Source organism: Mauremys reevesii, linkage group 8 (genome assembly GCF_016161935.1).
Source record: "Mauremys reevesii isolate NIE-2019 linkage group 8, ASM1616193v1, whole genome shotgun sequence".
NCBI classification, from domain to species: domain Eukaryota; kingdom Metazoa; phylum Chordata; order Testudines; family Geoemydidae; genus Mauremys; species Mauremys reevesii.
The window spans coordinates 56255611-56280574 of NC_052630.1; the positions used below are offsets into that span (position 1 = coordinate 56255611).

General features: G+C 39.5%; 1 protein-coding gene and 1 long non-coding RNA gene across 5 annotated transcripts in view; one reads left to right on the forward strand and one right to left on the reverse strand.

Annotated features, from left to right (window-relative positions):
* On the reverse strand, window positions 1–24093 carry LOC120370303 (influenza virus NS1A binding protein). 3 transcript variants are annotated; one of them, XM_039484764.1, is made up of 16 exons: window positions 23854–24093; window positions 13478–13727; window positions 12564–12659; window positions 11713–11839; window positions 11207–11376; window positions 11049–11124; window positions 9781–9954; window positions 8906–9031; window positions 7354–7494; window positions 4300–4429; window positions 3528–3752; window positions 3213–3334; window positions 2241–2367; window positions 2025–2156; window positions 1669–1842; window positions 1–1268 (listed from the first exon to the last, which is right to left on the reverse strand). In XM_039484764.1, exons 4-16 carry the CDS (start codon window positions 11821–11823, stop codon window positions 1015–1017), a joined length of 1962 nt encoding a protein of 653 aa, XP_039340698.1. In that variant the 5' UTR covers window positions 11824–11839; window positions 12564–12659; window positions 13478–13727; window positions 23854–24093; the 3' UTR covers window positions 1–1014. The 3 variants fall into 3 exon arrangements, with proteins under 3 accessions (XP_039340698.1, XP_039340697.1, XP_039340699.1); XM_039484763.1 differs by lacking the exon at window positions 12564–12659 and having other exon boundaries at window positions 23854–24092; XM_039484765.1 differs by lacking the exon at window positions 12564–12659 and having other exon boundaries at window positions 7387–7494; window positions 23854–24091.
* Window positions 24094–24264: 171 nt separating this feature from the next.
* Window positions 24265–24964, forward strand: part of LOC120370304 — a 34893-nt gene continuing 34193 nt past the window's right edge. For both annotated transcript variants that reach the window (XR_005583692.1, XR_005583693.1), the window contains exon 1: window positions 24265–24397. This is a non-coding gene — a long non-coding RNA (uncharacterized LOC120370304). The remainder of the gene's footprint in view (window positions 24398–24964) is intronic.

The following is a 24964-nucleotide window of genomic DNA, read 5'->3' on the forward strand; positions in this document are numbered from 1 at the left end:
TCCCAGCCAACATTTTTACATATGAATAGAGAAAATGAATCAAAACATAATACCAAGCACTTATGGAACAAATTAAGTACAATTCATATTCTAGCACATTTGTCAGCTTGCACTATTAGAAAAATAAATACCACTTTAAGTAATGTTTTTATCACCACTAGTAATATTCTAAAAACACGAACACTTCATGTTTTACAAATATTAGCTCAACCTTTGTAACAAAACTGCTGTTCAGAAAGCACCTCTGACAGATGTCAAAATATGTAGAGCTAAAATGATTTTAAATAAAAATCAGTTATGTTCAGAAACTCCATTCAAATTTAATGATCAGTGTTGCATACTAAAGTACAATAGTGTAGCAGAGGCAAAAGCTTAGATGCTCATGTACAGTGGTAAATTAAATATCCCACCCCATCTCTATGAACACTAAGGTATTGTCTGCCTCAATATACTACTATCTGCCACTTTCACTTCAACAGGTGTAATCTGCTGAGTATATAAAAAGTTATAAAAAGGCAATCATAAAAGGTTAAGTATTGGCAGGCATGTCAACTTTAATAATAAAAAAAAGCATTATATGTGTTAAATAAGGCTTCTTGTTACAGACTGTTCCAGTTACTGGGGAGGGGGGAAGAGAGCCTGAAAAACCAACTGCCTATAACCAAAAACCCCATTCTTCCTACCCCAAACACACATTCTAAGGGGGAAAAAAAATGTGCAAATTGGCAAAACAAACATTGGGGGGGAAGCTCTTGAAATGATATGCCCAATCAGTTCTTAGTTTCTCTTACAATATTATCAATTTCCAAAATCTAAGTAACAAAATCCAAAAATACACAAAACACCCTTCATCTTTCTAAAAAAAAGTATATACAGCACATTAATAGTATGCAATATGCAAAAGCTTTGTGTTGCTGTTGGCAACTTCTATACCCTCCCAACCCTGACACATACCTCTACTAAAACACAATTACATCACTAAGCCTGTTAGTTTGCCTGGGGCACTTAAAGTGGTTAAAATTTGTAGGTTTTTGTATATGGGCTCCATTCATTTGACTCTGGGTTGTAGATTTCAACTGTATTCAGGAATTCATTGCCATCAAATCCTCCAACTGCATAAATGGTGTTTGCCACAGCTGCAATACCAGCATTGCTTCTTGGAGTAGTCATGTTTCCCATCATCTTCCATTCATTTTTAGCAGGGTCATACATCTCCACACAACTGACAGCACGAGAACCATCAAAGCCTCCACCAACAAAGAGTTTTCCTATTTAAAAGGGAATGATAAAAGTTTAACTGCTTACATTCCATAAGCATCTCCTTCATGAACTACTTGTGTACATTTGTGAAGAAATTACTAAACTAAGTCAACATGAAGGGAGGTTGAAATCTAGGAAAAGGGATTTGTGTATTCCCAATACCATCAAACTACTTGTGCTCTCTTGGTTACCAAAACTGTTTTCTGTATTAATTTCAGAATTACTTCCTTCCATAACAATTTCCAATTAGTGTTCAAATGCTGTTTATCTAGATAGCGTAGGATGATATTTCACTAGATAAAACTTCCATTGTCTGAAGTCCTTTATGAAAATCAAGCCCAGGAAGTATATGCATTTTTTTTCTTCTGCCAATCCTTTGCTTAACTGTCTGAAAGACTAGAAACTTACCATCATGAACAGCCACTCCAGCTCCACGCCTAGCCACATTCATAGGTGCAATTAGAGTCCAGGTGTCATTTTCTGAATTGTAACGCTCTACACTGTTCAGACAATTCCAGGATTCTGCTCCTCCAATTATATACAAATATCCACTTAGCTCACATACTGCAGACTGATGTCTACCTACAAATCAGAAGCCATTCGTTATATTGAGACGCCAAAAAAAAACCCAAACCCCCCACTCCTAAGATTTTAGCCATACAGACTTGCTGGTACATGGCAGCTGCCTTTTTTATTAGAAATAAGATATGCACATAGACAGCAACATTAAAAAATCTGCTTTAAAAACAGCACAACAAACTTACGAATGTTAAGTGGAGCACAGCTTGTCCAAGATTTTGTGATAGGATCAAACACATCACAATTTTTCAATCCCTTCCGGCCATAAGGATCTGAGCCACCAACAACGTACAGCTTACCATTCAAAGCACATACTCCTGTTTGTATATAAATAAAAGTGATTTATCATCTAATAAATTTGTAAGGAACTAAACAGCCACAGTCAACAAAACAGCCATTACCTGCATTGCAACGACTGGTTCTCAGTTCTGGAACAGGAGTCCAGTCATCTATTTCTGGATCATACATTTCCCCACAACTCAAGTCATCGGAGTGACCATTTGACCCCCCTACAACATACAGCTGTCCCTAAGTGGAAGAAAAAACAACCAGTGTTTCACATGTAAACTGAAATTAATTCTGTTCCAGAGCAGTTCACTAATTACAATTACTCAACTGCTTGCAACAGAAATTGCAAGGGAAAGTCCCGCTGTACAAGAACAATTAAGTTATTAGTTAAATACAGTGTAGTTTACTGTGACCCTGTATGTTCCTTTTAAGGATTGATAAACCCAGTTTTTTCAAGATACAATCCCAGAGATGTAACCAGATATCAAACATGACTGGTGTATTTATTACTGAAGCTTAAGTTATATTTTAAGAAAAATGGTCTTTCTATATTGTCAGGGGTCTCTGCATCTGTAATTGAACAACCTCCTCAAAGTCTGGAGCTACCAAGGAGGACACTGCAAATGAAGAAAAATGTGAATGCTTGACAGAACTGTTTCCAGAAGTCTCTATGGTCAGCTCTTTTCAGCACAGCATGTTCTAATGGACACAGATTAAGTCCCCTCTAATTATTAGTCAAACTGAGAAAGTGTTCAACAATACTGTGCTTTCTTCACTAATTCCCATACAATCAAATAAAATCCCTCCTGGCAAACCTATAGAATTGGCTGCTTGTGAATACTGAGACACTAACTATTCCACTTGGCAGATGGGGCATGAAATCATAATATCCTCTGTGTAGCTGCAATATTTCTTTTTGAAACACTATCCTAGAAATTCTGAATACCTTTGAGTGGATTTGTGCATATTTTAGATCTAAATCTGTTTGTCCCATCCTTCCTTTCTCTCACACAATCAAAATTATCTACTAGGGCATTTATACATCACAAGAAAGTGCTTTAATCTGCTCTTTACACAGCACATACCATTAGAACTGCCATCTGGAATCGGGCTCTTGGTGTTCTCATAGGTGCAATAAAAGTCCAACGGTCCTTTCGTGGATCATAGCACTCTACCGTGCGCAGACATTCCTCTCGGTTATAGCCACCTAACAGTAAGCCAAAACAAATCACATGCAAGGAGTTTATTGGGAATCAAAATAAGTCTTAAACATTGTTTACTAGCTTCATTAAAGTTAGCACAGAATCTATGAACCTTGTTCAGATCACTTACGTATGGAAGGTACTGTATATTAGACATGGTTCAATCCAAACAAGTTTTTATTTTAATGGTATTTTTACCTGCAGCTATTAGCTTGCCATTAAGTTCTGCTGTTCCCAACCCAGATCGAGCATACTGCATTGGAGACAGGGGCTTTTCTATAAGTTCATCTGGTTGAATCTCAAAACTCCTGCTCTTCAGCAGTCGTGGAGTACTAGTTGGAGAGCTCTGAGGGCTGTTACGTCCATGAAGAAAAATCACACAGAACACACCATCCAAAACGGCAAGACACAAGTAGGTATTACCTGAAAAACAATTTTAAAAAACTTTTCTATATTTAAAATATTAACTAGTGGCTTCCAAGTTTAAGCCTATACTTAACCCTTACAGGTCTGGAGATTCCTTAATACTAATACTGTTGAGATTTAGATTCCAAACTTCACCCCAGTTATACAGAAACACTATACTGGACAACTCAATTAAGATTCTACCTTAAAAAAAACCACTATAAATCAATCTGAAAACATTTTAGGAGCAAGTCCCCCTCCCCATGCACAAAATAACTTCCATGGTTCACCCATAAATAATGCACTTGTCCACCACCTTCCTCACAATTCACCAAAATTTTCCATCCTCGGCCTCAAAATATCTGGGTTGTGATCTCAACTATGCTACAGGCCTGAGTAACCATGGGCAATTCACTTTATCTGGTTCTCTACCTGTAAAATGGGGACAATACTTCCCTAACCCATAAGGGTATTGAAGGAAATTCATTAATGTATGTGAGGTGCTCAGATGCTATGATTACGAGCAACAGGGAAAACCCCAAATAAAAGAAGCCTAGATACTTACTTGAAGTCTTTTCAGAAGCAACGATTTTCCATTCATGTTTAGGACTCTGTACAGTAGCATTTGGAGAAGAAAGGCTTCCAGAGGAACTGCTACTTATCTGCTTGTGATCGTTCTCACGTGGTTGCTTTTTCTGCAAAATCAAAAGGCAGCTACAGAACCCTAGCCAGAGACCACACCTTGATCTACCTTTACTTCTCTCAACTAATCCACACAATTGAGGAAAATTCTTGATCTTTTCCATCTCCGCAAAGCATCATTTATAGCACACCTAAATTTTAAATAGAATTGCTTACATAATTAAAACACCTAAGTCGATTTACTCCCACCTTAGTACTTACTTCATCTCATACCACTACCTGAGCCTCTATCACAGACTCAGCCTTAGAAATCATATGGCTCTGAACTCCTTTTTAGAAGTCAAGCATGCACTTTCACTGGACAAAGGGTTTTCAGACTTCCTGTATCTTCCAGATTTTTTTTTTTTTAAATAATAAAAGTCTGGCAAAGAATGTGGGGTTAACAAAATGGAAGTATACATTTTCAAACTCTCTTGGAATTTGGGCTAAGCCCACAATGCCATTTCTGATTGGTTTTTAATAGATTCCTATTCCTCAGATTAGAGGCCCTTTCACACAACACAGTCAACCTGTGGAACTCATTGCCTGGGGATGTTGTGATGGCCAAAACTATAATGAGGTTCAAAAAAGAATTAGATAAGCTAATGGAGGACAGGTTCATCAATGGTTCTTAGCCAAGATGGTCAGGGACACAATCCCATGCTCTGGATGGCCTTAAGCCATTGACTGCTAGATGCCGGCACTGGACGACAGGAACGGATTGCTCAATAACTGGCTTGTTCTGTTCATTCCCTCTGAAGCATCTGGCATTGGCCACTGTTGGAAGACAGGATACTGGACCCGGTGGACCATTGGTCTGACTCAATATGGCCATTCTTGTGTTCTCATCTAAAATAAGTCTTTGTGATTTAGCTTCAAGTTGTCTTTGTGATGCTGTTTAGTTATTTCTCTGATCTTACTTTTCTTATGCTAATACTTGGCATGGAAGGGTTATTTTCTTGAGTCTCATCCCTAGTATAGTTTATTCAGTATTTCATTTTATAAACTATTTATTGTGCAGACTTAACAGATACAAGGGAAAAAAAACTTGTTTCAGATCACAACACTGACAATGTTTGGAGTAAAAGCCAGGTCAAGAGCAAAAGTCCAACATTTATCAATTCTATTAATTCTGTATAACAATGTTCTAAAACCCTGCAGCTGAAATTTACACCACCTGTGTGGACCCTTGAACTGTATCGTTTTTCATATTACAGAAAAGGTAGCCAGATTTGTAAAATACAAACTCCCAATCTAAGCTTATCCATTAGTTTTTCCACCAAGAAATTTCCCATACTCTGCACTGAACCATATTTATCACATGGCACGGCTCTGTTATCTGCCAAAATTATTTTACATCTTAACAGACCAACTACCCAACAAGTTATATGTTTCTGAGGAGACCAAACAATGCGTTTATTTTTGTATCTCAACTAAAACTGGTGTGTCTTCTTTCCCCCTACCCCCACCATGGTGAAACTATTTCAGTTTCAAGTATTAAATCCCACCCAGGCATTTTTTATAGCTTTTTGTACACATGGATGTCCCTTACATTCTTTGAGGATTTTTAAAGACTGAATTAAATCCTCCAAGATAGTGTATCTTAAAAAAAAAAAAAAAAAAGGATGGATAAAATTTAAACATATTTGCTCTAGTTTCTTTCTGCAAATATGAAGAAAAAAAATCCGAGTGAATTTTACTTTGGTCCTTGGCTTCCAAGTATGAGAACTGCCAATAAATATTTGATCTACTGAGTAGGAACAAAATTAATCCAAAGGACTCATTAAATACCACTGATGCAAACAGGGTTTATTTAATCAACTCTTCTCTTTACAGATTTATTTTCATTTTTAAAATCCATGCTCTATGCAACTATAAAGGTATTTTTAAAGTTTACTTTAAAAAAAAAAATCTACCAAAACCAGAGTCTGCAACTCTCATTGCTAGGACTTCAGAAATCAAAATAAAACTGCATTTAAACTCAATAGCAATTCAAATTTAGACATAGTAACTCTCATTTGGGTCCATCAACCCATCCATTTTTTTTAAGTTCCTTTCTTGAACTAGTTAAAAAGTTTGGAGGGTGAGAAGATAGAAGTGGGAAGATTCATGAACTTGGCATTTATAAAATCAAGGACTAACCGCAATAGCTGAAGACAAACGAACATGCTTTCCTGCACAACTTTGCCAGTGTATCTCCGCTCTGACTTTCAACCTAACTATTCCATACTTCTGCTTCTTGCTCAAACTAATAACTGTGCAAAGTTGTCTATTTTTTCAAGGACGTGAACAAATAAGATCTAGAATTAAATCACCAAACTCAATTTAACTTGTGACTTATGCCCAAATTTAAAACCAGATTAAAGTTGAATATATATTACATCATGATCCCCCCTGCCAACCCATCCGGCCCTACAATCAAAAGAATGTATTGCCTCCTTTGCAAGCCCATGCTACATTGTTAGATTTTGCACAGAGAAATTTCTCTGTAATTCCTTTCTCTGTAATGCCTAGCTCATCTTACATTCAGCCTGCACCCTCTTGTTTTTATGCCAATTACTTTTTCAGTCATGCCATCCACATTTTCTAATCCATATGAACTGTGTAAACTAGACACTCCCACACCCTTCTCAAACAATTTATATTCAATTTAATTTTTCTAATATTTCTATAATAGACTCCCTTGTACTGGCCATCCTCTTCTGTATCTTTTCAGTTCTCTGATAACCTGGGTTTTGTTTTTAAAAACTCACGTTTAGCACTGAAATTAGTACTGTTAATAACAAGATGAAGCAAGTGAATTGTCAATACCAACACAGAAGCCGTTTTTGCAAAATGTTTTCCCATCTGCATTAAATCATTAAGATACCGCTTCTTCCCTTTACTACAGTACACAAGATTTTAGGTGTGCTATAAATTGCTCTAACCATATTTTTACCTGATGTAACCTCAGACCATGTGCAATTTGTACCTGCACAAACTGAATGTGGTCATCATCACTGCCATACACCTCAGCCTGTCCATCTAGTAGATTTCCATCAAGCAGCTTGTGATCAGCTGAGTAGTACAACGTTTGAACCTGCAAAACAGGAACAGAATACCCATGTGGCTGCTGTCTCCATAGCTACTTAACTACAGGCAGATTTACACAAACTCCAGAAGGTCCTCTCCAGCATAGCTCTTGTCATCTCATCTCATCTCAATCTAGGAATGGCAAAATTAAAAGGAAGCAGACGTCATGGTGCAAGTCTTCAAATATCAGCTGAAGGATCCTTGATTTCTCAGCTTGAAAGAAATCTTCATTTTCCAAGGACTTCTATTATTTCCCAGTATAGTAACTAATATATATCACAAGTACAATGTACATTATCTTCAGAATAAATTATACAATCCATAATCTCATGCAAACACTCGTTATTCCCTGCAAACAAGTTTTCTGAATTGCAAATACAATGGGCCAAAAAAAAAAAAGGGGGGGGGGTGGTGAAGCCAAAGATTGGATTCTAAAAAGGAAAGGAATTGAAAGAGTGGAGCAAAAATGTAAGCTATGGAGGAAATGTTGCCCATGACTTGTTACCATGCAATGCATTAATCAAGTGCATCTGAGCTGCAACTGGGAAAATCAGAGCATTTTAAAAATAACTATTGAAAGGGGAAACATACATGTAAGAATATATTTGACAGTATAAACATGTACTTTCGCCTATACAAAAGTGTTCTGATTATCTACCGTGCCTGTAATAACAAACTGGGAAGATTTTACGATGAGCAACAGGTTTTGTGAACTCCATTTTTCCAAGCAAGTTAAAAATTTAGAATTCCACTATGATTTCCATCAAATGTAGATATTTTAAAATTTGCCCACAGTCTAAGTGTAGTAGTTGTATTCATGAGTAAAGCCATTAAACAACACACAAAACATTAAAAATAAGATATCCTGTAAAGGAGTAAGTAAACACCATTAAATCATCATCATCGTTCTCTGCCCACAGCGGATTTTCTTAGGAGAACTGGGGCAGGACTGCTGCTTCATTACGTGTCAATACACTTGAGGTTTCTTCTTGGTTCTTCAGCCTTGGTATCCTAGTTTTGTTAATAAACCTATGGGGAGATAAATCAATGGGGAGGAACAACCATTAGAAGCTTTTACCTACTTCTCATTAACAAGCAAAAACCTGTGGAAGAAAACATTTAAGAATCTACAGCAAGTTTCAGTGCCACCTCCCCATTTCCAAAGCAAAGTTAAATGCACTTTGAAGTAGTTAAACAGCACACAGTTAGAAAACAAAAACGGAAAGCAAAAGACCAGACTGAACAGTTCATTCAGCTCACCTGGACACCCCCCCCGTTTCTCAGCTTATGGGTACCTATAGTAAAATTTAAATTCTTCAGGGTCATGGTTAAAAATAAAAGAAAAAAAGGGATCATCCTTCATGTCACAGAAGTTTAATTTTTTTAAATTATTTAATCCCATTTTCTTAAAGACTAACCTCTTCCATTAGATCTTCCAGACTGCCTCCATTTTCCCAGATGCTGCGCTGCACCCAGTTGATTACCTTTGTATATAATTTGCCATTGCTAGGCAAGCCAACATTGTCTTCAAGCATTACTTCAAGCTTGAGTTAAAAATAAGAGTAGTTAGCATCCAGCTTACACTACTGCATAAAAGTTATACATTTACAGCATGTCAGTATTTTACTGAAGTTAATTATTCCTAAAGAATTTAAAACAGGACAGAATTTTCTAGCTCTGCATACTGAAAATGAGTGAGTATACTACTCTACTATTACACCAATGAAGATCAGCCCCTGGCTGTTTTCCTACACCCTGGCAACAGAAATGATGATTTTGCATCCTTTAATTTTGACTTAATATCTAAAGTCGTCTCAGGATGGAAGACAGCATGCATCATGCACAGCCAAGTTTCATGGTACCAATATAATCTAATGAAGACGTCTACCAGAAATAGTTATATAAAATGCTAGCATACTGTGTTAAACAATTTGAAAACTACTCTGCAAACTCAGCATGTGTGAAATTTCTCCACCACTGAAAAAGAAACCAGTGATTTTTACTGTTTAACTTACTATGGCTATTAGCCAAGATGTGCACGGATGGTGTCCCTAAGCCTGTTTCCCAGAAGCTAGGAATGAGCAACAGGGAATGGATCACTTGATGATCACCTGTTCTGTTCATTCTGTCTGGGGCACCTGGCATTGGCCACTGTCAGAAGACAGGATACTGGGCTAGATGGACCTCTGGTCTCACCCACTATGGCTGTTCTTATGTCCTCTCTCTCGACCTTAAATTACCTAGGTTTATTTCGTTAACAAGATTAAAGAAACAGCTTTAAATTGCTGCTAACCTTTAACCGTGGAAGCTTGAGAAATTCCTCTTGTTCTGAAATCTGCAACAAATGTTCCTGAATGTAACCATCAATCTTGTTCAACAAACGTGAGTCTCCCATACAACTTGCGAAGTTCCGATAAGAGATGCAGCTCTGAACGTCCATCTTAGAGAGCAAATAATCACCACAAACCTTAAAAAAGAAAAATTGAGTAATATCCCAAATTTACTAATAGCATATTACACTTTTATACATACATTTCTTTTCCAACATATGGCAAACTCTTACTTTTCTACCAGTTTGAAAGATTTTACTTGCTCTACTGGTACTCCACACTGTGGGTGCAGAAAATCTCTCTGAAACAAGTAGAATCACCTAAGTTTGATCACCGTATGCACTATTGTAGTGATAACGTTAGAACAGTAATGGCTAGTACCTTAATATGAAAGATACCACAGAAAAGGAGAACAGTATAGTTATGATACAGATTTTCTGGTCAACTCTTTCACAGGAGGGCAACATTTCATTCTCTAGTGGTTTTGTTAAATAAAATCTACCTAAGTACTTATGGCCTCCACATCGTACTATCTAAGCACCTATCAAGGTACATATTGTTTATTCTTAAATGAATTTATAGCCTGTCTCCCCTATTGAACGTGTTGTTTACAAACAGACTGCCAGCAACCAGGGATTTGGGAGTCAATGCGGATTATTCATATTCCTGTATCAATTACAGTTCTTCAGGCCAAATTCATGGCCTCCACATCGTACTATCTAAGCACCTATCAAGGTACATATTGTTTATTCTTAAATGAATATATAGCCTGTCTCCCCTATTGAACGTGTTGTTTACAAACAGACTGCCAGCAACCAGGGATTTGGGAGTCAATGCGGATTATTCATATTCCTGTATCAGTTACAGTTCTTCAGGCCAAATTATGCCTTCTCTGCGAGCCCAGTGCCTCCAGCAGGCTTGCACGGGTATAACTGACTGGAATTAAGTCAGCAGTTCTAGTGATAAAACACAAGTACAGAATCCGTCACTATTATCTTGGCTCTACAGTGCTAACAGGTGTGGAAGTGGTAAGTACCTTTCTGTCACTAAAAATCAGTACATGTGACTTTGAGTACACAAGGAATAGATCTCTTGAGCGACAAGTAGTTATTTTTAATCACTTTTCTACAGTGTAATCTCACTTGAGTGTCCAGTTCACACTAAATATACAATGTTTTCTCTGCCCCTCAAAGGTTAATAATGGGACTGCTGTAGTAGCTGCAAATTATACCTGCTTGACTCTCTCCATCTTCAGCTTCTTTGCTGCAGAGTATACATCTTTTACTAGCTCTTTATCAGCTTTCAACCTATTAAAGAAATTTAGGTGTTATTCTAAAACAAATAATATTAATATTTATCTCTTATTGCTTATCAGGAAGTAATACTCACTGAGCAGTGTAGGCATAATTTAATAAGACTTCAACAGCTTGTGGATTGAGATCATCAAATTTTACATGAGAAACTCCATGAGAATCACTATCACTGTTGAAGATTTCGAACAGGTAGGGACTGCAGCAAGCTAGGACTGCTCTATGTGCCAACGTCTCATGTCCACATACCTTTATTTTAAAAACATATACATGAGGACAGTAAAAAATTAAGAATGTACATTACAAAAATGCAAAGTATTATGCAGTCTTGTTCAAAATTGAACAGATCAAAACTCAATGTATATTAGAGAAATTACTTTATTAATACACATTTTCTCAATTTGCACCAGATGAATTAAACTGCTACATTTTCAGCTATCAATATATGGTTTTTAACTATATTTTTCTGAATTTAGATCCTACGGAAAATCAGATTATAAAGTCTTAAGATTCACTGAATCAATGTATACAGACAACAAAGAGCACTGTTTAAATGTTGCACCCAGATGACACGTTATAACTTACCTGAAGCCGAACATCACAGAACTGACCACTTTTACGCAAGGCATTTAATTTGGCAACAGATGACTCTATGAAGTTTTCATCTTCAAACATCAAATATCCATTAGGAATCATTTTGCTGTTGGTTTGGCTGTCAAAAAAAGGTAAGTGTCTTTCAATTTGTAAAGTTTATATACACAGCACTGAAGTGTATAAACTACTATTTCCTTATTACCAGCTCCCTCTTTCCAAATATATAGATAATTCGTGCAATGTTGATAAAATAAAGAGCAGTGACGCATTTAGAACTAGACTGGACAAAACGCACTGGCAGTGGGATGGACTAAGTGATAACAGATCTTTTCCATCTCTAATTTCTATGATTCTAAGATTTGTACTGTATGTTCATCTGAACTAATTTTTACTGGTTCTATGGACTCCATGCCATGCATGGTTCATTAGGTCTGCACAATATAACCATTTCAGAGGTCAAAGAAAGCAAATTAATAGTTGAAAAGTGCCAGGATTTCAACCTTCTGTTTAAATGACTCTTAAGGCCTAGTTTATACACACTTTTCAACTGTACAAAAATCTTAAAAACAGTTTAGCTTTATGTAATAACATTAGCAGAAACGAAACACCCTGAACAATTAGCAAACATACATTTAAAGGATCACTATCTAGTTAAGTCTTTTCTACTTGCAGTTTTACCTATTTATAAATACCACCTACGGTCTGATCTACATAGCACCACAGTGCAAACTAGAGGGGAGTAAATTAATTGTAGGTCTAACTGCCCCATGTAGACTCTTCTGACACAAACTAAAAGGCGTATAGCGCATATTAATCTAGTCATATTAACGCACAACAGGTACCTTTTAGTTTGAGGCAGCAGGGTCTACACAAGCAGTTAATAGTGCGCTACAGTTCACACTTCTCTAGTTCGCACTGCAGCATCATGCAGAGAAACCCTAAGATTATTATAACAGAGTAAAGAACAATTATTTTTTCAAAGTTTACTTTGTGCATTTGATAGCAATTTACATGTAGTCAGTTTCACTGGTTTCCCTGGGCTCAGTCAAATCAGTCACTTCTGTTTGTGTGGGTCATTTACATAGCTATGAGTAAATGAGAACCATTTTTAGAAATAGGAAAGTGTGATTGCAAGAATGCCAAAAAAAGACAGGGAAACTCAGAGGCAGAATAGTACATGAAGTGACAACTTATTTGATGAGTTTGACAAGATTTCAAATTTAAAGAGGCCTGTAGGATTGACAAGGGAGATGAGGATATAACTTCAGGAGTGTCAACTGAAGGTGTTAGAAACCTGTTTGAAAATACCACGCTATAAAGTTACCCAAACAACTTTTTGGAAAAGAACATGAGATATGCTATTTCTAATTTATTATTTCACAACAATTTGCATTTTTAGTTTAGTTTACAATTAAAGAAATGTAATTAGCATAAGATTTAATGTTTTTAATTTTAAGGCCAGAGTGGGAAACTAGGGCAAAGATTAGTACTAAGAAAGATAAGCCATATTAAAAAAAAAAACCCTGTAAATCACTGATGTAAATTCAATTACCTGAGTAGTTTACTAGAGAAAATTACCACAAATAAACTACTAAATGATAAGTTTCACTTAATTACAAGCTTCTTCCTTTGCATACACTTTCATTTATAGTCAAATACTATGTTATGTCTGCCTATTACAGTAACAGAACAAAAATCTGCTAACTACAATTATATGTTTGTTCTTTTACACATTTAATTATTAGCATTATCATACCTGCTAAATATATTGCTGTAAATTTATAACTGAGAAAACTTAAATAATCCAATGGTAATGGGGTGTTAAATCAGAGCACGTTGCTTTCAATATCTTCTTATATGAAGACAATTTGCTGAAGTACAGGCAGAAGGGTCGTGTCCTGTGAGCTGCAATGATGATTCCAAAACTAGCAGGCTTGAAAATGATGTAATCAAGTCCTTAAGAGCTATAGACACGAATTTCTTCTGTGATAATCATGCATCATAATCTGCAACAAGCAAAGAAAAAGTTAGTAATTACATATAAAACAGTATTATTTCAGTATTTTATGTTTCAGATTTAGCAATTAATATCCCTTTCAAATCCAGGGCTAGAATGTTTAACTGTATAGTTAACTTTTCTCTATAATCTATCCTCACAAATTCTGTTCTAAGTACTCACACACATTCTTTAATGGCGACCTCAATACATTCTCAGCTGGCAAAAACTAACGGTCATAGAGCTTAAGGTCAAAAGGGACCATTAGAGCATCTCATCTGACCTCCTGGATGTCACAGGCTGCCACACCCAGCACCCACAAACTAATCCCAACAACCAAAATTAGACCAAAGCATTGCAGCCCACAGGAGAGTAACAATTATGTGCCACAAGATGGATGAGGTAATATCTTCTATTGGACCAACTTCTGTTGGTGAGAGAGAAGTTTTCGAGCCTCGTGTCTCCAATATCCTGGGACTGACACAGCTACAACTACACTGCATACAATTATATGCCATAGGAAGAAAATAGGATGGACCCAGGTTCACCAGCCTCCAAGGTGCCCACAATAGCAGGGAAATGATTCAGTGAGATACACCCACCAGATAATGCTGGCAAGTGACCATAAGCACATGCTGCAGAGGAAGGAACACCCCTGCCTCCAAGGTCACTTCCAATCTGACCTGGGGGGAAATTCCCTCTCTACACCACGGAAAGTGATCAGTTATCCTTTCAGCATGCAAGAAAACCAGTCAGCCAAGCATCAGAAGAGGAATGCTTGGTGCCAACTCAGAGCCCTGGCCCTCCTTGTCAAGTCCCATCTTCAGCTGTAGCCATCCCTGATGCTTCAGAGGGAGATTTAAAAAACAACAAAAAAAATACTCCTACATTTGGGGAAGGGGGAATAACTTCCTGACCCCTGCAGGCAGCTGGCTGAACCTTGAGACATGACCTTTTAGATACATAAAACATAAACCTGAAGTGAGCCCCAGAGCTGTTGAACCCTGCCCCTTACCATCACAAGCGACCCCATCATACAATTACACTCAAATTTGTCTCTCTCAAAACTAATTAAGTTGTTTGCTCCAAGCTTCCTATTAGAAGACTGTTCCAGAACTACATCCTTCTGATTGGTAAAGACCTTCTTTTAATTTCTATCCTTAATTTTGTATTCAGATCAATTTTGATACTCCAGGAGCCAGAAGTGTTGCCCAGCTAGGATTGTCAAGGTAATGTTTTAAGAAAAAAAAAAAACTGAGTAACATTTAAGACAGATCAGTCTAACTGTTTGCACTTTATTTCTGTATCATCTACTACTTGCTTACACAAGTCAGTAATTCGTTCAGGTAATGAAAGCTATTATGTTTACCTACATATACTCTACCAAAACTTTGGGTGACCCCTGGTTCTTGTGTGATGTAAAGGGGTAAATAACACTTCCCTATTTACTGTCTCCATATTACTGATGATTTTATAGACCTCTGTCACACACACCCTTAGTCTCCTCTTTTCTAAACTGAATAGTCCCAGTCTTTTTAATCTCTCCTCATATGTATGGACAATGTTCCATACCCCTAATCATTTTTGCTGTCCTTCTACCTGTATCTTTCCCAATTTTAATATATATATTTTTAAGATGAGGCAAACAGAACGGCAGGCAGTATTCATGGTGTTGGCATACTGTACATTTATATAGTGCCACTATGACATTTTTTGTCTTATTATCTATTCTTTTCCTAATGGTTCCTAACATTCTGCAGATGTTTTCAGAGAACTAACCATTTATTTCTACCCTTTGTTTCCTATCTTTTAACTAGTTACTGATCCTCTTTCCTCTTATACTATCACTGCTTACTTTGCTTAAGAGCCTTTGGCTGGGACCTTGTGAAAGGCATTCTCAGTCCATGATTACTGTATCAATTGGATGGATCACCCTTGTCCACATGCTTGTTGACATCCTCAAAGATTGATAGATGAGGCATTATTTCCCTTTACAAAAGCCATGTTGACTCCTTCCCAACCTATTGTAATCATCTGTGTGTCATCATAATTCTGTTCTTTACTATAGTTTCAGCCAATTCAAATCAAGAGCAATATACTGATTTTCCCACAGCACCTGCAATGTTCTGTAGCAGTTATCTAGAAAAACTACCTTTACCACGGCAATTTTTTCCGTTCCTGAAAATACTGTGCTGCAAAGAGCAGCCAACAGTAAGACAGGAAAAAATGAACATTCAACTCCTAAAGCATATATGAGTGTGTGAATGGAGGAAGTAATAAGATAGATATTTGTTATAAAGCACCAAAAATGTCTACTAGAGAGGTATTTGGGGACCACAAATTAAACAAAGACCTTAATATCAGTATACTGTGTTATGATTTTCAAATGAAATCACAGATTTCATTCAGCATTTGCTGAGCCTCCTTTTGGCTGTTTATGCCTCCCAAAAAATGGCTTCCTCCAAATGCATGAAAATAAGAGCTGAGCTAGCCAAAATTCCCAAGAAGCCACATAAGCAACTTTAATTGTTCCTATGACCCTAGTGATATAAGTAAACACCTTCATTTCATTGTATGTTCACAAATGCATCATCTGGCTATGATGTTTTAGTGAAAGAACAGAGATTTATGCACCATCAAAAGACTTCTCTTATCTGGGAATCTTTAAATCCCCACTTTCTCCCCTTGCGGGCACAAATACTATTTGCAATTTCCAAACAAAAACTATGTTGTTTCTCTTTGAAACAAAAAACAAGAAGTCTAACACAATCCCTCAGTTTTCCAGATTCAACTCCTTTTGAACAACTCTTTATTCAAAAATATGCAGACTTTTTTCAAAAACAATCTAATAACTACACATCTGCATCATCCTTGCTGACCTAAAAGATGAATTACTAACCTCAGAGATTCCCTCCACACACCTACCCTTGAGAGTCCGTGTTCATTTGGTTCTTATTCTGGTCTATTCCTCTGATTAGATTTTTTGTTGTATTCTGCTACCTCAAAAGAATTTTACTGTATTCCAATAGTTAAAATTTGCCTGGTATTCTTATGATCTCCAAAAGCCAGTTGAGTAAATGCATCCAAAAGAATCTAGCATGAAACCTAACACACAAAGGAACTGAAAGCAATTCCTATAACAACTTCAATTCTGGACATTCTGTATATGTATGTCTAATAGTATTTTCTCAAGTCTATTTCCAGGTATTTGCTTGTATTAACCACGGGGCATTTCCAATTGTCAGAATTGGTTTAAAATATTATAAGTACTTAGTTATCAACTACTGGTCTATCTGTGTATATATATATATATATATATATAAAGACATGGTGGCTAACCTGAAGTATTTACAATTGAAGCTCTAACTCTACCACTAGATCCATGCATGAATCTGTGTCCACATGGATGCCAAGCTGCAAGACAGTGGTGTAATATCAATACTTTTACTATAAGAATATTTTAGCTCATCTCAATTGATTAGACTTTTCCTGTTGTTATGCATACTTCCACCTTTTCATGTTCTCTGTATGTATAAATATCTCCTGTCTGTGTGTTCCATTCTATGCATCCAAAGAAGTGAGCTGTAGCTCACGAAAGCTCATGCTAAAATAAATGTGTTAGTCTTTAAGGTACCACAAGTACTCCTGTTCTTTTTGCGGATACAGACTAACACGGCTGCTACTCTGAAACCTGACATATATTTTGGTATCTATACTATTTTATAATTTCCTGAACATGCACCAGTATACAGGGCTTAATTATCTGCTACATCTATAGGAAGACTGAGGAAGAATCCTTGCCTGAAGTACCGTATATACTCGTTCATAAGCTGAATTTTTTAAGTAAAAAAAGGGAAGCACCAGAGAAGGGGGTCAGCTTATGAACGGGCATAAAGAGGGAGAGGTGGGACACAGCCCCTCCCCCCAACAGAGGGAGCAAGGAGAGGCAGCAGAGCCAGAAGGGAAGAGGCAGGGCCAGTCTCTCTCAGATTCTGGCCACACTGCTCTCTCCCCCGCAGCCTCTGAAGCAGCTGCAGCTCCAGGGCTAGCAGGCTCCAGCCCTGCTGCTTGGCCCCGCCCCCAAGAGCAGGCTGCGGCCACGCCCTCTGGTCTAGCCCACCGGAACAGCTCCAGCCAGGCCAGAGACATCCTCCCCCAGCCCTCCCCAGATAAGGTGGGAAGGGATGGGGAGAGTGTGGGGGTCCTGGGCTAGGGGTGGGGTCATCCCCTGATGCCCAGCTTCTCCCCCCCCAAAATTTCCCCATCAGTTGCTGTCCCGACCTGTCAGGGCAAGCAGCTGGCACGCCGGGGCCGTGCCTGCGGACGCTCGACGTAAACAAACCATCTCGGCCTGCCAGTGGCTTATTCTGATGGCCTGGGAGCCAAAGTTTGCTGACCCCTGAATTATAGGGTTGGCTTATGAATGGGTCATAAAAAATTTCCATCTTGGGGAGGGAGGTGTCAGCTTATAAATGAACTGGCTTATGATCAAGTATATACGTTAGTTTGGTTAATGCAAGATAAATCATGTATTCAGACCTACATACGAATAAATCAATTTGCCTGTATTTAGCAGAACCACTTTTATGCAAAAGATACAAAATTATCACTGCTTATTTAAACTACTATCTCCCAACATTAATTAAATCTTTACTTTTGTTTAAACAGAAAGATACAAAGGGCTTGCCAGAACAATACATTACCTATTCCCCATTAGCTTCTCACTTAATTCTCATATTTAATAGGAAAAAATATTACTGAAAAGTAAAAATTTTGAGAGAAAGGATAAAAAGGCAACCATAAATGAATTATCACATATAAAAAAAGCTCTGAAAATATTGCATTTTTTTTCCTATACAGGCTGTAAAGAAGCTTCAGAGTAATAAGTAAGATGAAACCAAATAATCGAAAACCCCTTTACCTGGAAAGATGTGTTCATGTGTCCAAAACATGTTCCATTACAAACTAAACAAAATGCCACTTTCTGACAATGACAAAAATGCTGAAGAATCAACTACAAAGTATCCCTTTAAGCTATATAGTTAAATAAAAAACTGAACTGTTTATTTAGAATCCTTTAACAATGAAACTGAAATTTAACAGATACAAGAGAAAATGTCTAAATTTGCAAGTCAACATTTCTCACATACATTGTGTCATTTAGAAAGGTAGATTTTTGAATTTCCACAACCAAAAAAGTTCATTTTAATTTAATATTTAAAATGAGAAAATTTAAAGAAACACTAGACTACTTTAAAAAAACTATACTGAGATTATTTTGACACTGTTCTTAAAACAGTTACATTTGTTGGGCATAGAAAGGAATTTGGAGAACTAGATGTCTTAATAGATTAGTAATCTTAAGTAATAAAAAATATAGTATGCTTCTAGGTCTGTGGTTCAAATCTTGCCCAATTCTATAGTAACTGGTCGCTTACGTGAAATAAATTTGAGTCTTAATGCAGTTTCTACTGAAAAGGAGTTCACTACACATAAGTCACCATCATAAATGACATTAGTTGTAGAGGTGCCACAGACTGAATGGGTGAAGAAACATTACTTAGTTTGTCCTGCAGAAAAGCAATCAGATACACCAATAGAGTAATATGAATAAACCTGGACTGCTTTTGCCTGTCTGGGTTTTTTTTTTTTTTTTTTTAATTTTATTTCTGGAATAAACTCTTCCAGTCTTCACTGCTGTCAATCAGCTCTTTCCCTAAACACTACATTCCCTTAATATTGTGAAGAAAACAAAATAACATTGTTTTTTGTGCCAGGCCCACATACTTGTGTTTGTAGGAGGATTAAGACTTTAAATCTTAAAATTTGATAAAATCCTGTATCAAAACATTTGATTTTATGATCAAACAAAAAGGAACTCAATTAGCCCAGTAAACCTTTTTAGTTGCAGCAGGCTTTCTTGCTTTTCATTTTCTACTTTGCAAGAAATTTAGGTCACACTTATGTCTACTTGTAGTCCATTTATTATTTAGAAACTAGAATATAAAACCTGAAGTCTTCATGAATAGGTTTCCTTCTTGAGATATCCTCAACTCTCACACCTTTTTTTTTATTATAATGATCAATAAATGCCACCTTTGTATATCTGGATTTGTATTTGAGGTAAAGATATTTAAAAAATGGGACCAAATGTATTTTATATCAATACACGCTATACCAGAGTATAGTCCTATGTATGCAGAGCAACTTACTAAAGAGAGAGATCTTGGAATGGCCATTAAGGACTACAATGTCTTCAACAAAATGTAACAACAAGGTGACATAACCACATTATCTTTAGTTGTTGTACCAAATGAACAACGGGTCAGTGATTTGTTTTTTAAAACGATTTCCCCTACCCCATGACTAAAAAAGAAGGCTTCACTGTGAACACAGCGGTTTGTAGGGAGAGAAATTTTAACAAGATAAAAATCATCACGTGCATTTCATTCTGTAAAGGAAAGACGCTACCTACCATTTCCTACTGAGACTGTACACGGTTCCCTCCAGTCTATGAATGCAAGCTTGAAGAGCTTACTAGACTTACAAGCATTAAAAAACAAAAACACCTTATGTTGCTGCTTCCCCCCCAACCTCCATAATCCTTGCAATTTAGAGTAAGAGTTGAACATGTTTACTATAACATATTAGTTAGCTGAAAATATGTCTCAAACTTCTATTTAATATGTTTTTTATTTTGTTTCACCTTTTCTTTCCTGAAATTATTCCAGTTTTTCTTCTTTCCCAGATTAGGTCATTATGTCCTCCTTCTTGATGCACTTGCTTTCAGCATGCTTCCTCTTTACACCCTCCACATTTACTCTTGGGAGAATTCTGCACCACTGTGCATTGCAGAATTTATGTCCCCCCCAGGTTTCTTTGCTTCCCCGCAGAAAAATGACTTTCTAATGGGGAAGCAAAGGGCAGCTACAAGAGCGGTCATACAACCCTCCCCAGCAGTATGTTTCAGGTGCCCAGGGCAGCAGGCAGAAAGGTAAATCTGAAAGGTAAATCACTGTGGGACAGGGGGTGGGACTGGGGAAGACCTGGATGGTGGCTCCTACCCTGCGCCTGGCTCAGCTGCCAGTCCTGGCTGGGCTGGGGAGGACAGGACTTTCTCTTCCCCTGCATGCATCCAGACCCTCCCGCCGAGCCCCCGCCACACACACGCTCAGAATCCCCTGACAAAACCCACTCCCCCTGCACCTGGAGCACCCCAATTAACTACCTGCACCCAGATCCCCATCCTACCAATCCCCAACCAGCTGTACCTGGATCCCCACTCCACTGAGTCCCACTCCCCCAGCAGCTGGATTACCCCCCCCCCCCCGCCAAGCTGTATCCTCCCCACACACCCTCCGTTGAGCCCCAACTACATTCACCTGGACACCCCCCTGCAGTCTCATTACCACTGCACCCAATCCCGCAACAAGCCCCTGTGCATCCAGATCCTCCCCACACCCAGATTGCCCCACACAGAACCCTTTTAACTCACACCTGGATCCCGCCTTGCTGAGCCTGCCTGTCAACACCTGGTGCACCTGGCACGAAGGGGCAGGGTCCTGGACCGTTTCTGGGGCAGGCCTGGTCTTTGCACTGTGTCAGGGTTGGGTGCAGCCTCACCGCTGTGTCCATGTCCCTGGGAAGGATGGAGGATGCGGGGAGGAGGAGCTGCACAGTGATCTCCCATCTCTGTGCAGCTAGTGGCCTGTGCTCTCCGATGCCATGGTGGAGCCTCCACATTTATTTGACAAATAAAATTTGCAGCATTTTTAAATACGGTGTGCAGAATCTTTAGTTTTTTTGGCACAGAATGCCCTTAGGAGTACACATTAGATACCATGTCATCTATACCTCTTCTATATTTTCTGCCTCGCCTACTTCTCTCATACAAAAAAAAAAACCTCTCAGAATCCTGTTTTTTTAAAATTGATTTATTCCAATAATCACTCTCCCTTGACTTACCATACACCTGCTCCCTAATTCATACTCACTCTCTTTTTTCATATGTAAAATTTCCCAGAACACTAATAAGCTAAGGACTGGCCAGATAAAAAGCCAAGCCCACACCCCCTTCCTCAAGCTGTTGGGAAAAGAAGCAGTCAAATTTGTCTTGCTTGCAGCAGCTCACCAATGCAATAATTTTCTATGGCGGATGCATATTGTGCTTCAAAATCTAAACTTATGACAGCTAATATAATCAACACAGTACTGTGTGCCTGGTGGCTTCATCTTTTGTAGCTCCCAGCTAGCAGGTGTCTAACATCTGAAGCCCACTCCCACTGTTGGCTGCTAGAAAGAACTGTTTTCTCACACCACACTATCTCCCCCATCCACAAGCTTCCTGCCTACTGCAATTATGGAGGTAATGATGTGTGTCTATAAATCTACCATTGCACAGCCTCCATTATGGGTCCTCCATCCTAGTGAATAACTCCAGTACTTGCCTCTGCTACCACTCAGCTTTTCCACACTGCATCAAATTACAATTAACCTGTTTCTTTTAAATTTGCATTGCTATGTGAAATTGACAAAACTGATCAGTTTTCACTTTACTGCGCCTTGGGAAAATTATGAGAGGCAACTGAGACACTGGAACTTTGCAGACAATGAGTGAATATGCTTGTTTTTTTCTAAAGTTTCATTCTATTCCTACTAATGAGGTAGCTCTGCTGATCGTAGCAACTGCAGAAAGCAAGAATGCAGACTAGCCACTGTTGTTTTATCTACCACAACTCAGAGCACATAGGGAGGACATGGAGGTTACGATACAGCAATGTATCCTCTACACCAGCTTGGCAACCCCTTATAAGAAGCAAACAATATTCAAATCCCTCCCCCATTTTTACTATAAACAAGTCAAAGTATCAAGCCTATATGATTAAGTTGGGTATGTGTGTTTGGGGAGGTTGACAAAATTACTTGACCTGAAGGGCAAGTATGTGCAGGGAGTAGGGGATCAAGCTTTTCTTTGCTTTACACTGTAATGTGATCTTCAGTGTCTCATGAGCCTCTCTGGACACACCACCCTCCAGTAAGTCATTATCCACCAACTGACACACTGGTTCACATTAGCCCTCTAACCATTGCTACCACCGGTAGAACTGAACTCTGGGAAATTTCAGACACATTAAATTAAAACCTAGTTTAGACAGTTTCATGAAGACAGCACTGTTCAGATTTTTAATAATATCACTGCAACCTTAAGTTGTTTTTTTCAAATGCAAAACCTAAGATTCTAGAGAACTGATGGTACTCAAAGAAAACTTTCTACTTCTCCCAGAAAGCCCTGCAGAAAGGGACAAAGAGATAGAAGAGTTGCAAGAAGGCCTCACATTTTAAACAGTGAATTTTAAACGTGTCTTTTGATATGAAACCAGAAGATAGCCTACGGCATCTAAATCACTAGCCCCCTCCTCCACCCACAAAAGAACTATAACCCGGTCTCCTTGTTTAACATGCATTATGTATCCAGCTCTGGATTGGCTGAAATGCCCACTCAGTCCCATGGGCTTGGCAAAAGGAGCCGGCAACGTGGAGACGGGAACAAAAGAAACGCCAAGGGGGGAGTAAAGGAAACGGAGACGATCCACGTCGCTCCGCCACACAGCAGAGGGGGTTGCGACACGACGTTCATTGCATCCCCCACAGCTAGCGTGGCTTTAGCCGCATTGTCGTCTTTGTCAATGAGAGCTGGGGAAAGGGTGGGAGGCTGGTGAGGAAGGCATCGCCCAACCGCATAGTCACTATCCTCCTTTCCTCCCCGCTGGTGCCTACCCCAGACACTCACCCGCTAGCTCGCCAGCACTACGTGCCCGTCTCCCGGGGCGCGGCAGTGACTCCACGAGGCGGGAGGGCGGCGGACGAGGCTCGCGCGCTAGGCCCCTGCTCTAGGCGGCGGGATCTGCCGTTCCCGCGCGCGCCACATTACAGGTGAAGAAGGCTCCAGAGCGCCGCACCCTCCGCCAGCCGGGGCTGTGCAGCCCGCGCTACGACACGCGGTGCTCCCAACATGGCGCCGCGGGCGGCCCGGCCGTCAGACACACGCAGCCTTACGGAGCTTGAGAAAGATACCGCCAGCCCAGCCCCCGGCCCTCCTCCCTCGCCCCCGCCTCTTCTGCCCCCGACCCCGGTACCTGGTGTCTCTCAGCGCAGACGACACCGTTCATATTGAGAGCTTCCAGGCTGTGGACGAAGTCGGTTTGGAGGCGCAGACCCAGCCCAGTGCGGAGGCGGTGGCGGAGATTTCCGCTGCGGTGAGAGAGGTCGGGACGGGAGGCGACTCAGACCGGAGCGAGCGCGCGCACAGGCAGGGAAGGCGCTCAACGGCCGCCGCCAGCCAGCTCCAGACACTGCGACTGCTCCCGTCCGCGCTCCCAGACACACTCCGCCTCCGGACCCGAGGAAGGGTTGGGATCACTCCGCCGAGAAACGAGTCCCGCCTGACAGCTCAGCGTTAAGTTCTCCCCCTCCCTCGTGTTGCAAAGTAGGGTAGTGGAAGGTGATTGAGCTGAGGCGAAGGGGAGCTGCTACTGTCGCCGCCTAGAACTGGTTTCCTCCTGCTGTGGGCTGCATGTGACCTGCCCTTACTTGTTGCGCCGCCGCTGTTCCTGCTGCAGCGGGGCACCGTGCGTTAGAACTACAGAGCCACGAGTATAAGCGTAAGCAGCCATCACAAAGGTAATGGCAGTAACCTTCCCGCTCCACTGCAAAAAGAAGCCCACTGGGTACATTACAGTTGCACTGGGCCTACAGCCACCACAGCTATGCCCCATTGTGTAGCGTGCATAGGTGCTGGAAACTATGCTGAAGTGGTTTCCATCATATACAGGGTTTACAGTTCAGTTCAAAGACTCTGAGCACCCCCACTGTACAAATTATTCCAGCAGCAAATTATTCCTGGTAAAGTGCTAGCTAAACTTGAGGCTTATTAGTAGGGAGATGTCATGATTCCCCCTCCCTCCGCGCTTTTCCTCTTGATACACCAGTAAAGTATACACCATATGTCACCTCTCTGCTGAATATGGGGCCTTTCTTATTGGGGTTGTTCAACCCTTATGTCCTGGAAAGCAAACCAGCAAATTGGTACTAGAGCTGGGATTGGGAAAATATCTCACACATCTATGAGTCTGAGGATTATCAGAGCAATTCACCAACTAAATACCTGCATACTGATCCTCACGTGGAGGATGGTAGCCAGGTGGACAACTTGCACTTATAACAATAGTGTGTTGAAGGGAAAAGAGG